This window comes from Dunckerocampus dactyliophorus, chromosome 21 (genome assembly GCF_027744805.1).
Source record: "Dunckerocampus dactyliophorus isolate RoL2022-P2 chromosome 21, RoL_Ddac_1.1, whole genome shotgun sequence".
Lineage (NCBI taxonomy): Eukaryota > Metazoa > Chordata > Actinopteri > Syngnathiformes > Syngnathidae > Dunckerocampus > Dunckerocampus dactyliophorus.
This window is the reverse complement of record NC_072839.1, coordinates 816,836-829,826: the sequence shown is the minus strand read 5'-3', so window position 1 is coordinate 829,826 and position 12,991 is coordinate 816,836. Positions and strand designations below refer to the sequence as shown.

Below are 12,991 nucleotides of genomic sequence, written 5' to 3'. Positions count from 1 at the left end.
TTTTTAAAAAGTAGTTACTTAGCCTAATTTACCTGTAAAAAAAAGTAGTGAATTAGTCACCGCATTGCTCATAAATGTAATAGGTTACCAGGAAAAGTATGTTACTTTGAAAAACCTTCAAATATGTAAACAAATGTGGATATTTGGATTGTTGAGCAGGTTTCACAAGCCATGGATCAATTGTTTTTCCATGTGAAACCACCACAATGTTCTTGTTCTCCTAATGAGCAACGTGTATGAACATTAAAAAAACACAACACAGTGCCTGACCAGCCATGAACCTCACAGCACGTCACTTAGTCCAGGAGAGGTCACAGGCGCGAGTGACGGGTCCCGCCCATTAGCGTGGTTGTTCAGCTGTTCTTGCCAGATAAACACCTACACATTTCACGTACTTTATACTAACGTTACCATTACGGTCGAAATAGAACAGAAGTGGATGATTACGGAACCACGTGCCAGGTAATGCCAACATAAGCGCTAAAAGGTTTTGGAAAGCCAGTTTGTTTCTCCACTGACGGTGTGCGGACATACCACACCCACTCAGCTATCTTCAGCTAACTGTCCTAGCGAACATAATGACAATGTTCCGGGTGCTAGTGGATTGACGTTAAACCGTTAATATATACCTTGCGTAATGGTAATATCAAGGATTTCGCTGAGTTGGTAAACTCTTTAGCTAGCCGCTAGCCTCATGATAGTATCCCGAATGTTAGCGAGTTAACGTTAAACAGTTTTTAGCCATAGGGTTTTTAGCTAGCATAAGTATAATATCCCGGATGTTAGCGTGTTAACGTTCAACTCCATAGCTACTGTATGTAATATCCCGGATGTAAGTGAGTTAACGGTAAACTTGTCATTAGCGAGTGTAGTCATACCCAGACGCTAATTCTAAGCAATATGTGAGCAATAAGCTACTTAAAACTGAGTTGATTTAAAAATATACAGAATATTTTCAAGGATCACTCTCATTATGTAACACAATAACTGATTGTTGTGCATTTAATTAAAAACTGGCTTAGATATTTTTCTAACATTAGTGCCTACATTTTAGTGACGAATGCCGCTTTCCATCTGCAGTGATGTTATTGGTGTTGCGTTCCTAAGATCATCAACCAGCTGCAATGGCCTGTGGTGGGGTCCCACAAACTGGGGGCTCCTACTGGCCCTCCAGGGTGGAGCTGACCATCTCCTGTGAGAACCTCATGGACATGGATGTCTTCTCAAAGTCCGACCCCCTGTGTGCCTTGTATATTAACACCTCTGGCTCACAGTGGCATGAGGTGTGAACATTATGAACCCGTTCATTCCATTCCTGCTCTTACGATTGTTTTTTTTTGTTTTTTTTTGCAGTTGGGGCGCACAGAGATGATCCTGAACTGCTTGAGTCCGAAGTTTGCAAAGAAGTTCTTAATTGACTATCATTTTGAGACAGTGCAGAGGTTGAAGTTCTGCGTGTACGACATTGACAACGACACTTACGACTTGGAGGATGACGATTTTCTCGGGGAGCTTGAATGCACCTTAGGCCAGGTGAGAATTGTTTATGTACGGCACCTCATGAAAGGGAGTATGCGCGTCACATTTCAGCAACCACTTCCATTTTTATCTTCCCCATAGAAATACTATGATATATAAGTATAATACTACAGAAATTAAACTTGAGTATGACTTAGAGTAGTCATTATACAGCAGTATACATTTACTGTCCTCTGAAAATAACAATAACTCAACCTCGTGCTCCTCCACCTTCCACTTGAGGATGCCACACAGGTGCTGAGATCTGGAGACATACTTGGCCACGCCCTCACTTTCACATTCAGCTTCCTTGGCAAGACACTAGAAGGTGTGTTTGTGGTCATTATCATGTTAGAAAACTGCCATGTGGCCCATTTCCTGAAAGGAGGGGTCATGCACAGTATCACAGCACATGGTGGAATTCATGTTTCCATTGATAAACCTCAGCTCCCCTACCTAGTACCAGCAGCACTCATGCAGCTCCAGACCATGATGCTACTACAAGGCTTGGCTGCAGACAAGACACCATGACTGTATCTTGGGTTTTGCTAGCTACAGTATTTGGACAATAATGAATTTGCGTGCGTGCGTGCGTGCGTGCGCGCGCGTGTGTGTGTGTGTGTGTGTGTGTTGAGTCATTTTCAGTGGACAGTAAATATATTCTGCTATACAAGAGGCTCACTGACTACTCTAAAGGAAATCCTAGTGTCATTTTGTTGATGCTTGGCGTTCTAGTACCAACTGTTAATCTTGTGTCCACGGTCTTGTGTCCAGATTGTTTCTAACAAGCAGATGACTCGCCCTTTATTGTTGAAGGATGGGAGGCTTGCAGGTCGTGGTACGATCACAGTAAGTGTTTTCAGCACTTCTACAAGTTCTAACATGCCAGCCGCGTCTGTTAAGTAGTTTGAATGGCACACTGGGGGCTGGCGACGTCGTGCCCCTGTGCAGGAACAGGAAGTCAGGCACACACATTAAGGACATTTGGAAAGATAAAACGTCTGGTGAGGGTTGTCCCCTGCCCTTAAAGGAAAAGTGCACTTTTTTTAAATTTAGCCCATCAGCCACAATCCTTATGTGAGACATGAACACACGTGTCTTTCTTTTCTGTGTGTTATAAAGATATAAAAACAGGTAAAAAGAGGAAGGTAATGAATGCACGTAATAGAATACATCTATTCCACCTCGAAAGGCTGCTATTAGAACACCACCAAAAAGCTCCAACAAGGTTTAGTGGTTTTCTATCCATGCTGTGAGCATGTAGTAACAGGTACTGTACATTGGGAAATAATATTGGGAAATAATTATTGGGAAATAATTTGATTTAACATAGCAACATAGAAAGGAATGCTACACCTAGCGTCAAAAACAAAAACACAGCAGCAGTGGCGGCAGCTCCAATATGTAGCGTTACGTTTGGCTAGTGGCCTGAGGCATTGTGAGCGAGTGTGTGGTGAAGCTAGTCGCTAGACCGTGTGGTGTAGCGAGGTGTCACTATGCCAGTAACATAGTTCTTGGGCATAACAATGTTAACAACAATAATAATAATAACCATGTTGCTGTAGCTTGGTTCATATGCAGCTCACATGATGGAAAAGGAGTCTTGTTGGCGCCTTTTGGAGGTTTTTTCAGAAGGCTTTATAGGCGGAATAGGTGTGTGCGATTACATGCATTCTTAGCTGCCTCTTTTTAGCTGTTTTTGTAACTTCAGGACACACAGAAAAGAGAAAGACGTGTGTTCATGTCTCACATAAAGATTGTGTGTGATGGGCAAAATCCCCCCCCAAAAAATGCCCTTTTTCTTAATGCGGCGTTGCCTCTGTGCTCAATAGAATACACCTGACCTTTGTGATTGATGATTGTGTTTTTCTAGATCTGTGCTGAGGAAATAACAGACACCAGGGTGGCACATTTTGAAGTGTGTGCACGCCGGCTTGACAAAAAGGTGCTGAGGCTCATTTGAAAAAGTTTATTTTAGATGGCATGAAATACTTTTTTTTTCTTTTTAATAATCTGAATTCCCAATTCAGTTTTTGTGGTGGTCCGACCCTTTTCTGGAATTCTACAAGCAGACAGAGACTGGTTGGCAGCTGGCTCATAGGACGGAGGTACCCACGAACTAAATTTGACTGCCTCCATAGAAATATCTTTGACAGGTGTTATTATGTGTTATGTGTAGGTGATAAAGAAGAACCTCAACCCTACATGGAGACCCTTCAGCATCTCTCTGCGATCTCTCTGTGGGGGAGATGTTGAGAGAACTATAAAGGTAAAATGCTTTGTGCCATTGAAATTCCTTGAGTGTTTAAAATGCAACCTATTAACACAACACTTTTCTTACACCAAGCCTTCCTGGTGAATGCCATACATTTTCCCTCCACTTCTGTTTGAAATTTCATGCTACAGCCACGTACTAATAATAATACTAATGAGTCATTTGGTGATTTTGTTTTTCTTCATCTTACAACGCTCCCAAATTAAACCCAAGGGGGTGCTTGCAGCCCAGCTGGATGTGTGTGTGTATGCACAGTTCACGGCATCATCAGATAAAGGTCTGCCTTTTTGCTCTTTGTCCTTTCACTCATTTGGTTTTCTTGCATGCCCTGTGTGTGTTTGTGTTTGTGTGTGTGTGTGTGTGTGTGTGTGTGTGTGTGTGTGTGTGTGTGTGTGTATTTGACATTGGTATACATGCACAAATACCTCATGAGTTGGTGTCATTCGGAATGTGACCATTTGTTTCAGTTATGTGAACTGCGTATGACGGTCATACTTCAGTTTGATTGGGGCTGTCATGTTTTTGCCTGTGCTTGTCAAGCAAAAATGTGAACAGCATGCACTTTTAGCTTTGTTGAACCCCCCCGCCCCAAAAAAAGCGCATCACAGGCCAACGCTGCAAGAAATGTTGTTTGTTCTCAGGTTGACTGTTACGATCGTCACGTCAATGGCTCCCACGCGCTCATTGGAAGCTTTAAGAGCACCCTCGCTCAGATGCAAACCGGAACACATATCTGCCCTGTAAGGCGTGTTTCTCATATTCCTCGTTTTGCTGTTTGATTGCGTATTCCACAGCTGTCATTCTCTCACTGGCAGGTTGAGTGTGAGTGCATCAACCCAAACAAGGTGAAGAAAGACTATAAAAACTCAGGCGTCATTTACATCAAGCGCTGTCAGGTATGTGGTAGCTCCAAAGCTTTTTTTAAATACAATAAATGTGATTAATGATGCATAAAGTTGATTTATGGTTTACTATGCAAATATTTCTGTGGTGTATGTCATTATATTAACGGCCACCAGGTGGAGAAAGAGTACACGTTCCTGGATTACATCATGGGAGGATGCCAACTTCACTTCACTGTGAGTTTCTTCACATCACAGCGTTTCAAATGCTTTCAACCCACTTTTATTCCAATCAAACCAAGCATATGTATACACATCATTTCACCTTGAATTTATGACTGCATTTTGTTCAGGAAATGATGAGGACCGTGATAATTGCATGCATAGCAAGCATACAGAAATAGAATTTAAAAATTGCACTCAGTAAGACCTCAAAATCAGATATTTGACTTATAACTGTGCAGTGAGTACATACAAGGAGGAAGATGACTGACAATAGTGAATACAGACTGAAATACCGCTACTTCCATATGCGCTAGAATCGATACTCGCATCAAAATATTGATACTTTGGTTACCTCAATCAGTGGAGGTAATGTTTGTCTAAAACAATGACCAAAGGAAAACTGAGACATGTGTGAATTGTGAATAAGTTCAGCATTCTTATAGTACTCAAGAATGAATCATTTATTTTAGTGTTTTGATTATTTTTGTTATTGTGTTTTTTTTATTGTTTAAAATACCGTCCATGCATCCGTCCACATTAATTTATTTGAATCAGTGTTTTAATCATTAAATTGATTCAATGACCTGTTTTCTTTATGCTCTCTAAAATGGGCAATTTTTTTTTACATTTTCCAGAAACAGTTGGTGAATTTGCAAAGTATCTGTATCGGATCAGTATCGCTGATACCAGTCTGAATTTTAATTTAGTTTCAGCTCGGAAAGCAAATCAGTGGTATCGCACATCACTATTACGCCGCATTAAAACATGCGGACAGTGACTTCCTGATCCTGACCTGGTGTTTGGGAACGATTCCAGATTGCTATTGACTTCACCGGCTCCAATGGTGACCCAAGCTCCCCCAACTCCCTCCATTACATCAACCCTGAGGGCTACAATGAATACCTGTCAGCCATCTGGGCCGTGGGGAACGTCATCCAGGACTACGACAGGTAAACTCTGCCAAAAGCATCTTGGGATGCTTTTCTGTTCATGGTTCTTTGGCACTGTAGCTGCTGTTGGTGGGGCTCATGGAGTCTCTTTTCATGCATCTCTTCAGTAACAAGAAGTTTCCCGTCTTTGGATTTGGAGCCCAGGTGCCTCCCTCTTGGCAGGTAAGAAAAAAAAGACATGTTTGCATAACAACACAAATAATGCCACAACATCAGATCTTTATTTCCATGTTCATATGTACACAGGTTTCCCACGAGTTTGCCATCAATTTTAATCCATCAAATCCATTCTGTGATGGTAAGTTCTGGTGTGCATTTTGGATGTAAAAAGCTTGTTAACTGAGGGTCACATAGAGAAACACTGAAGCATGCAGGGACCACTTTCATACATTTTATACGAGGGGTGCACAAGAATCATCAGGATATCAGGGAATCATGACGTCATAATGATAAATGCAACATTTAAAATAGCTCAGATAACCCATAAGATTACCCGTACTGTGCGAGTGAGCAAATCAGGTGCTCCTTTTTTCTTTTCCTGCCCGTGACATTAGTGGCATGTCGTAACGTCCCCTGAGCTCACTTCGAAACAAACATTCACTTGAAGAGGAAGGTCGTTGTACCAAATGCTCCGTGCTGAGGGGAAAATAACACATCAAGCACACAAGAAAACCTTATCAGCCACCTGAAACAGTGCTTGAAAAGTGCAAAAGGTTTTCCAGAGAACTCTGTGGCGTCACACCGGCTGCTTGGAGCGTTTGTCCGAATACAGTGCACCTTGCTGGGCCAAAGCAGGTGGCTCCTCCCCCTTTGTACTCTGGTTCTCCTGATAGTAGTGATGTGCTAGTAGTGATGTCATCATATTTCATTAGGACAAATCAACAAATCCTAATTAGTTCCAGTCCTTCTTACCTCCAGGTGTGCACTAACTACACTTACATCAAAATCTTAAAAACTAGGTCAGTAAAAAGTTATCGGTACCATATCGGTCTTGAGAAGCAGACTCATCGTTATCGTTGTCGTTACCAATACTTATCAGTATTGGTTTGAAAAAAAGCTATCATGCACCTTTATTTTATACATTAAAGATGCTAAAATCAATCCAAACAAAACCTCCACATCTTAGTTTCGTGTTTATCAGTGCAATATCTAATAATATATCTCATGAATGAATGCACTGCTCCTAGTGGTGACTGTATGTCATTGCAGGCATTGAAGGCGTGGTGCGTGCCTATCAGCAGTGTCTGCCTCAACTCAAACTCTGGGGTCCAACCAACTTCTCCCCAATCATCAACCACGTAGCCTGCTTCGCCAGACAAGCTCTCTACCACAGCAAAGCTACTGTAAGTACAATCAATGCACAGTAACTTCTCTGCACAATAAAACATGTGCAATGGGAAAACACTGCAAATGAAAGAAGCTGCAATTGTAACGGATGCCAGCCTGTGAGGCTGTGCGAGTGTATGTTGGTAAACCTCACTCCCTCTGCCTCAAGAGCTGTGCTAAACACGCGGCCGACAGTCCGGGCTTTTAGTCGCGTGGTCAGCGCCCTTGCCTCCCATCCTGTGTCGAGCCCCGGTGCGGGCAGGTGCGAAACAGGGCAGGTTACACAATCACATAAAGATAAAAACAAATGCAAAGGAAAAATGCTGCAAAACACACACACAAACCTCGAAAACAACTGCATGAGGGAAATCCTGCAAGTTCACGGAACAAAACAGACGTAAGCCAGGCTAACAGGAAGCTAGCTACCATCTACCAGGGGCACCAGACCTGAGGGATATTTTAGTATTTTATTTTAGTCATATTTGACAGTATTACACAACAACCGAGTTTTATGGCCAAGAGAGTTTTTTTTATAAAGAAAAAAGAAACAATCCCAACTCCACGCCTGTCCAGCTCCACAATACCCCAAAAAATAAAAACCCACACAATACAATCAAAATGAGAAGACACACAAATACAACGCCCAAAATAAATAAAAATAATAACAACAATTATACTAAATAACAACACTTTACCAACCAGAATAACAATATCATTTTGTTCCCATTTTTTCTTGTTTCTTTTTTTTCCTCATCTTTTCAAAGCATTAAACAGCCAAGACTTTAACAATAATAACAGTAATAAATAAAAAGGTTTCTTCTGGGCATTTTGCTCATGTCTTTAAAGACGGATCCCACAGGTTGGCACCCCTGCTAGCCTGGCTAACTTCCTGTTTGTATGGCTAACTTCTTACTAGTCTGGGTAACTTCCTGTTAGGCTGGGTAACTTCCTGGTAGTCTGGCTAACTTCTGGTAGTCTGGCTAACTTCCTGTTAGGCTGGCTAACTTCCTGGGAGTCTAGCTAACTCTCTACTAGGCTGGCTAACTGGCTAACATCCTGATAGCCTGGCTAACTTCCTGGTAGTCTGGCTAACTCACTGAACCCTATACTACTGGAAGGGGCGTCAGCCATTGGTCGGCCATCTTGCTTCACCCAAAAAAGCACACACGCATACACATACATGTATCTTCATTCACTACATTTATTATGGTTTGGTATAAAATTAACACGAATTAACAAAAATTCCATTGAAACAGAGTAAATTTACTAGACCCAAATCTCAAAATTTCCCTCCAGTTTAAGGTTTTTCCTACCTCTGTGGTGTGAAATTACAATGTATAACAACTCAATTTCAGTGTTCACAAGGTATTTGTTATGATAAGGATCTACGTAGTATCAAAGTTAAATGCAACGCATACCTTTAGAAGATGATCGCGAAAGTCAAATATTGTTGGAACTGCATTTTGTCGTAATCTAACAGTCTGGCCGGTCCTGTCCAAGTTCTCCTCGGTGAAATGACTTGAACAGAGTTGCGATCTGGCTGCAGGAATCCACCTGTCTCTCCGCATATTTACTACGCATTGCTTTAGAAGTTGAACATTGCAGTGTGGAAATCTAAAGGAGAATAAGGGCTCATTTACAACTACTTAGATGAAAAGATGCTTACAGATTTAAATATCTATTTTTTTAAAACTATTTTTTATTATTTATAAGCATTTACCTACCTGTGAAATGTAAGTCCCTTCTCGCGATTTTCATGAGTATCACGATTTGTGCAATTAATAGCAGCACAAGACGGCATCTCGAACTCCTCTTAGTTGTTAGGCTTTCTTGTTTTGGGTGAAACAACATGGCGACTTCTATACTTCCGGTGGCTTCAAGCCTCCAATGCGCAGCAAGCGATCGGGGCCATTCCAGTTATAGAGTTCAGTGGGCTAACTTCCTACGAGTCTGGCTAACTTCCTGGTAGTCTGGCTAACTTCCTACTAGTCTGGGTAACTTCCTGGTAGTTTGGCTAACGTCCTGGTGGGCTGGCTAACTTCCTGTTAGGCTAGCTAACTTCCTGTTAGGCTGGCTAACTTCCTGGTAGGCTGGGTAACTTCTACTAGTCTGGCTAACTTCCTGGTAGTCTGGCTAACTTGTGTTTTGTTGGGCATTTCCCTAAAATAGATGTTTTGGAAGTTTATGTGTGTTTGTGGTGTGGCATTTTTCTTTTGCATGTGTTTTGTGGTGTTTGTGTGCTTTTGGATTTGGATGGTTTTTGTGTTTGGAGCGTTGCTGCACGTCTTTGCTTTCTAAGACAAGTCACCAATCTGCAAAGTGTGTGCATCACTGGTAGTCTTGGAATTGTTGTCCTCTCTCTCCTTTCCACTTGCAGCAGTACTATGTGCTGCTCATCATCACAGACGGCGTGATCACAGACATGGACCTGACACGCACTGCCATTGTAGAGGCCTCTCGCCTGCCCATGTCCATCATCATCGTGGGCGTCGGCGGCGCAGACTTCAGCGCAATGGAGTTTCTGGACAGCGATGACAAACTCCTGCTGTCAGCCAGCGGCGAAGCAGCGGCACGAGACATCGTCCAGTTTGTGCCTTTCAGACATTTCCACGTAAGTGCTAACCCGCTTTAGCGTTTCTGCTTCGGTGTGGTTCATGGTGTCTGATTGCAACACGTGCATGTAGGTCATGCCAATTAGCAAGATGTAGTTGACCACCCCGTCGATCTTACAAATCACAATTTGGGGGAAAGCATCTGAAGTTGCACAAAAGTATCACAAAACTACCACTGGTTTGCTTTTTCTTTGACTTTTATACACCATGAATGCTTTATGATGGCAATGGCTTGACCCTGGAACTGACTATTTTTACTTCCAGTAATTATTGGATGGGTTGTGTTGCGGCTGGGAGGTTCCACTGTGTGCATCATTGACATTACTTCACTTCGCCCTCCTTTGCAGCGCCCCTTCCAGTGTGCAAGACAACCAAAAAGTTCTTCTCTCTTCCTTTTTTTAAATGAATGTTTCATTCTTGTATTTCGTCTTTTTATTCCTGCGTTCTGTGTCGGTTGTGTACAGTGTGAGTGACTTAAGTGCTGATTCGGGTATAATTCAACTAAAACACGACTCACATGGCTGTCGTAGGAACAGAACTCGTGCGTAACAAAATGCTTTCCAGATGCATTAAACAGCCTTGATGAGGATCATTCCGTGTTGGTGACTAAGGCTGCCAGTTGTTGTCAATTTGTGTTTGCAGGGAAACAGCGTGGCGCTGACGCACAGTGTCCTGGCAGAGCTTCCTGATCAAGTGTCGTCCTTCTTCAACTCATACAAGCTGAAACCTCCCAATGTATGTGTCCCTTAAGTGCCGTCCCTGGAAGGTGGGGGTGGGTGATACTGTATATACAGTATGTGTTATTTGTCTGCATCTTCCCAGATGGCCTTGTGTCTGTTAGCATGAAACAGCATATTTGTCAACCTATTATTGAGTTTGATTGTTCTTAAACAAACCTGAAGAAAAGTCATTGTTTAATTTACTTTTGGATTTAAAAAAAAGGGGGGGGAAAAAACAATTAATTTGCAGATACAGTCAGCCCTTGTTTATTGCGGGTAATTGGTTCCAGACCCGACCAATAAGTAAATTTTCGTGAAGTAGGATTCCTTATCAAATGGAATATTTTGGTAGTTTGAGCATAGAAAACCTGTTTACAGCCTTCTAAATATGTATTTTTAACATTTTGAGAGACCTCGAGACATGAAATAACACCCCTATAGTACCTTTACACTCGTATTACCCAATATGGTAGACACAAATAAGACATTATTTAGTCGCATGTTTGCATTGGGAGAATTCCTTGTTGCTGTCACTTCCTGCGGTAGCTTTTCTCTTATCAGTGTAACCTTACTGACACCTAGTGACCAGTGTAGAATACTACATAACATGTATTTAGTAGTAAATTTAGTAATAAATTTAGTAAATTTCCCCGCTGTGGGATAAATAAAGTACATACAATTTCAATGCGTCATCTGAATGCCTTCTGTTTGTATTTTAGTTAAGTTAGATATTTTTATGCCTAATTTAGGCAAAAAAACATAAAATTTGCTTAAATAATGCATATTTTTTAACTAATAGGGTGTAGTCAACCACGAAACAGCATGATTTGCTAATCATTATACACTGCTCAAAAAAATTAAAGGAACACTTGGAAAACACATCAGATCTAAACTGGGGGAAAAATGATGTTGAATATGTTTCCTGATAATAAGTGGCTGATGTATTAGTAACAAAATGATGCCACATCATTTGATAGAAATGAAAATGATCATCCTATAGAGGGGGGAAATCAAAGACACCCCAAAAATGAAAGTGAAAAAATGATGCAGCAGACTGGTCCATTTAGCTAAAATGTCATTGTAGCAACTCAAAATGATTCTCAGTAGTTTGTGTGGCCCCCACGTGCTTGTACGCATGCCTGACAACGTCGGGGCATGCTCCTAATGAGACTACGGATGGTGTCCTGGGGGATCTCCTCCCAGATCTGGACCAGGGCATCACTGCGGTACCTGGACGCATGGAGGAGATTCCAGGAGACAGGTAGTTACTCCAGGAGAGCTGGACAGGGCCGTAGAAGGTCCTTCAACCCTCAGCAGGATCGGTATCTGCTCCTTTGTGTAAGGAGGAACAGGATGAGCACTGCCAGAGCCCTACAAAATGACCTCCAGCAGGCCACTGGTGTGAATGTTTCTGACCAAACAATCAGGAACAGGCTCCATGAGGGTGGCCTGAGGGCCCGACGTCCTGTAGTGGGCCCTGTGCTCACTGCCCAGCACTGTAGAGCTCCATTGGCATTTGCCATAGACCACTAGAATTGGCAACTTCACCACCGGTGCCCTGTGCTCTTCACTGATGAGAGCAAGTTCAACATGAGCACATGCGACAGACGTGAAAGGGTCTGGAGATGCCGTGGAGAACGTTATGCTGCCTGCAACATCATTCAGCATGACCGGTTTGGTGGTGGGTCAGTGATGGTCTGGGGAGGCATATCCCTGGAAGGACGCACAGACCTCTACAGGTTAGATAATGACACCCTGACTGCTATTAGGTATTGGGATGAAATCCTTGGACCCACTGTCAGAACCTACGCTGGTGCAGTGGGACCTGGGTTCCTCCTGGTCCACGACAATGCCCGACCTCATGTGGCTAGTGTATGCAGGTAGTTCCTGGAGGATGAAGGAATTGATACCATTGACTGGCCCCCACGTTCACCTGACCTAAACCCAATAGAACACCTCTGGGACATTATGTTTAGGTCCATCCGGCGCCGCCAGGTTGCTCCTCAGACTGTCCAGGAGCTCACTGATGCCCTGGTCCAGATCTGGGAGGAGATCCCCCAGGACACCATCCGTAGTCTCATTAGGAGCATGCCCCCACGTTGTCAGGCATGCGTACAAGCACGTGGGGGCCACACAAACTACTGAGAATCATTTTGAGTTGCTACAATGACATTTTAGCTAAATGGATCAGTGTGCTGCATCATTTTTTCACTTTCATTTCTGGGGTGTTTTTGATTCCCCCCCTCTATAGGGTGATCATTTTCATTTCTATCAAATGATGTGGCATCATTTTGTTACTAATACATCACCCACTTATTATCAGGAAAGATATTCAAGATCATTTTTCCCCCAGTTTAGATCTAATGTGTTTTCGAAGTGTTCCTTTAATTTTTTTGAGCAGTATATTTTGAAAAACTGCTTGAGTGAAGCCGTGAAATTCGAAGCGCAAAGTGGCGAGGGACGACTGTCCGTGCTTTCTGTTGCACGTGATGCGGTATTGTTGTATTTGGAAGCAGGAAGACAA

General features: G+C 42.5%; 1 protein-coding gene across 3 annotated transcripts; it reads left to right on the top strand.

Moving 5' to 3' along the window:
- The first annotated feature begins 314 nt into the window (after nucleotides 1-314).
- LOC129173820 (copine-3-like) lies at nucleotides 315-12,543 on the top strand. 3 transcript variants are annotated; one of them, XM_054764996.1, is made up of 16 exons: nucleotides 315-462; nucleotides 1,081-1,283; nucleotides 1,354-1,533; nucleotides 2,293-2,367; nucleotides 3,392-3,463; nucleotides 3,549-3,626; nucleotides 3,698-3,787; nucleotides 4,435-4,533; nucleotides 4,609-4,689; nucleotides 4,813-4,872; nucleotides 5,677-5,810; nucleotides 5,918-5,972; nucleotides 6,057-6,108; nucleotides 7,020-7,153; nucleotides 9,514-9,747; nucleotides 10,391-12,542. In XM_054764996.1, exons 2-16 carry the CDS (start codon nucleotides 1,125-1,127, stop codon nucleotides 10,496-10,498), a joined length of 1,611 nt encoding a protein of 536 aa, XP_054620971.1. In that variant the 5' UTR covers nucleotides 315-462; nucleotides 1,081-1,124; the 3' UTR covers nucleotides 10,499-12,542. The 3 variants fall into 3 exon arrangements, with proteins under 3 accessions (XP_054620971.1, XP_054620972.1, XP_054620973.1); XM_054764997.1 differs by lacking the exon at nucleotides 315-462 and having other exon boundaries at nucleotides 1,097-1,228; nucleotides 10,391-12,543; XM_054764998.1 differs by lacking the exon at nucleotides 315-462 and having other exon boundaries at nucleotides 1,112-1,240; nucleotides 10,391-12,543.
- Nucleotides 12,544-12,991: the final 448 nt, after the last annotated feature.

Coding starts and splice junctions, on each gene's coding strand:
- LOC129173820 (XM_054764996.1), top strand. CDS start 1,125: ATGGCCTGTGGTGGGGTCCCACAAACTGGGGGCTCCTACTGGCCCTCC. Junction 5,811..5,917: donor GTCATCCAGGACTACGACAG/GTAAACTCTGCC, acceptor GCATCTCTTCAG/TAACAAGAAGTTTCCCGTCT. Junction 7,154..9,513: donor TCTACCACAGCAAAGCTACT/GTAAGTACAATC, acceptor TTCCACTTGCAG/CAGTACTATGTGCTGCTCAT.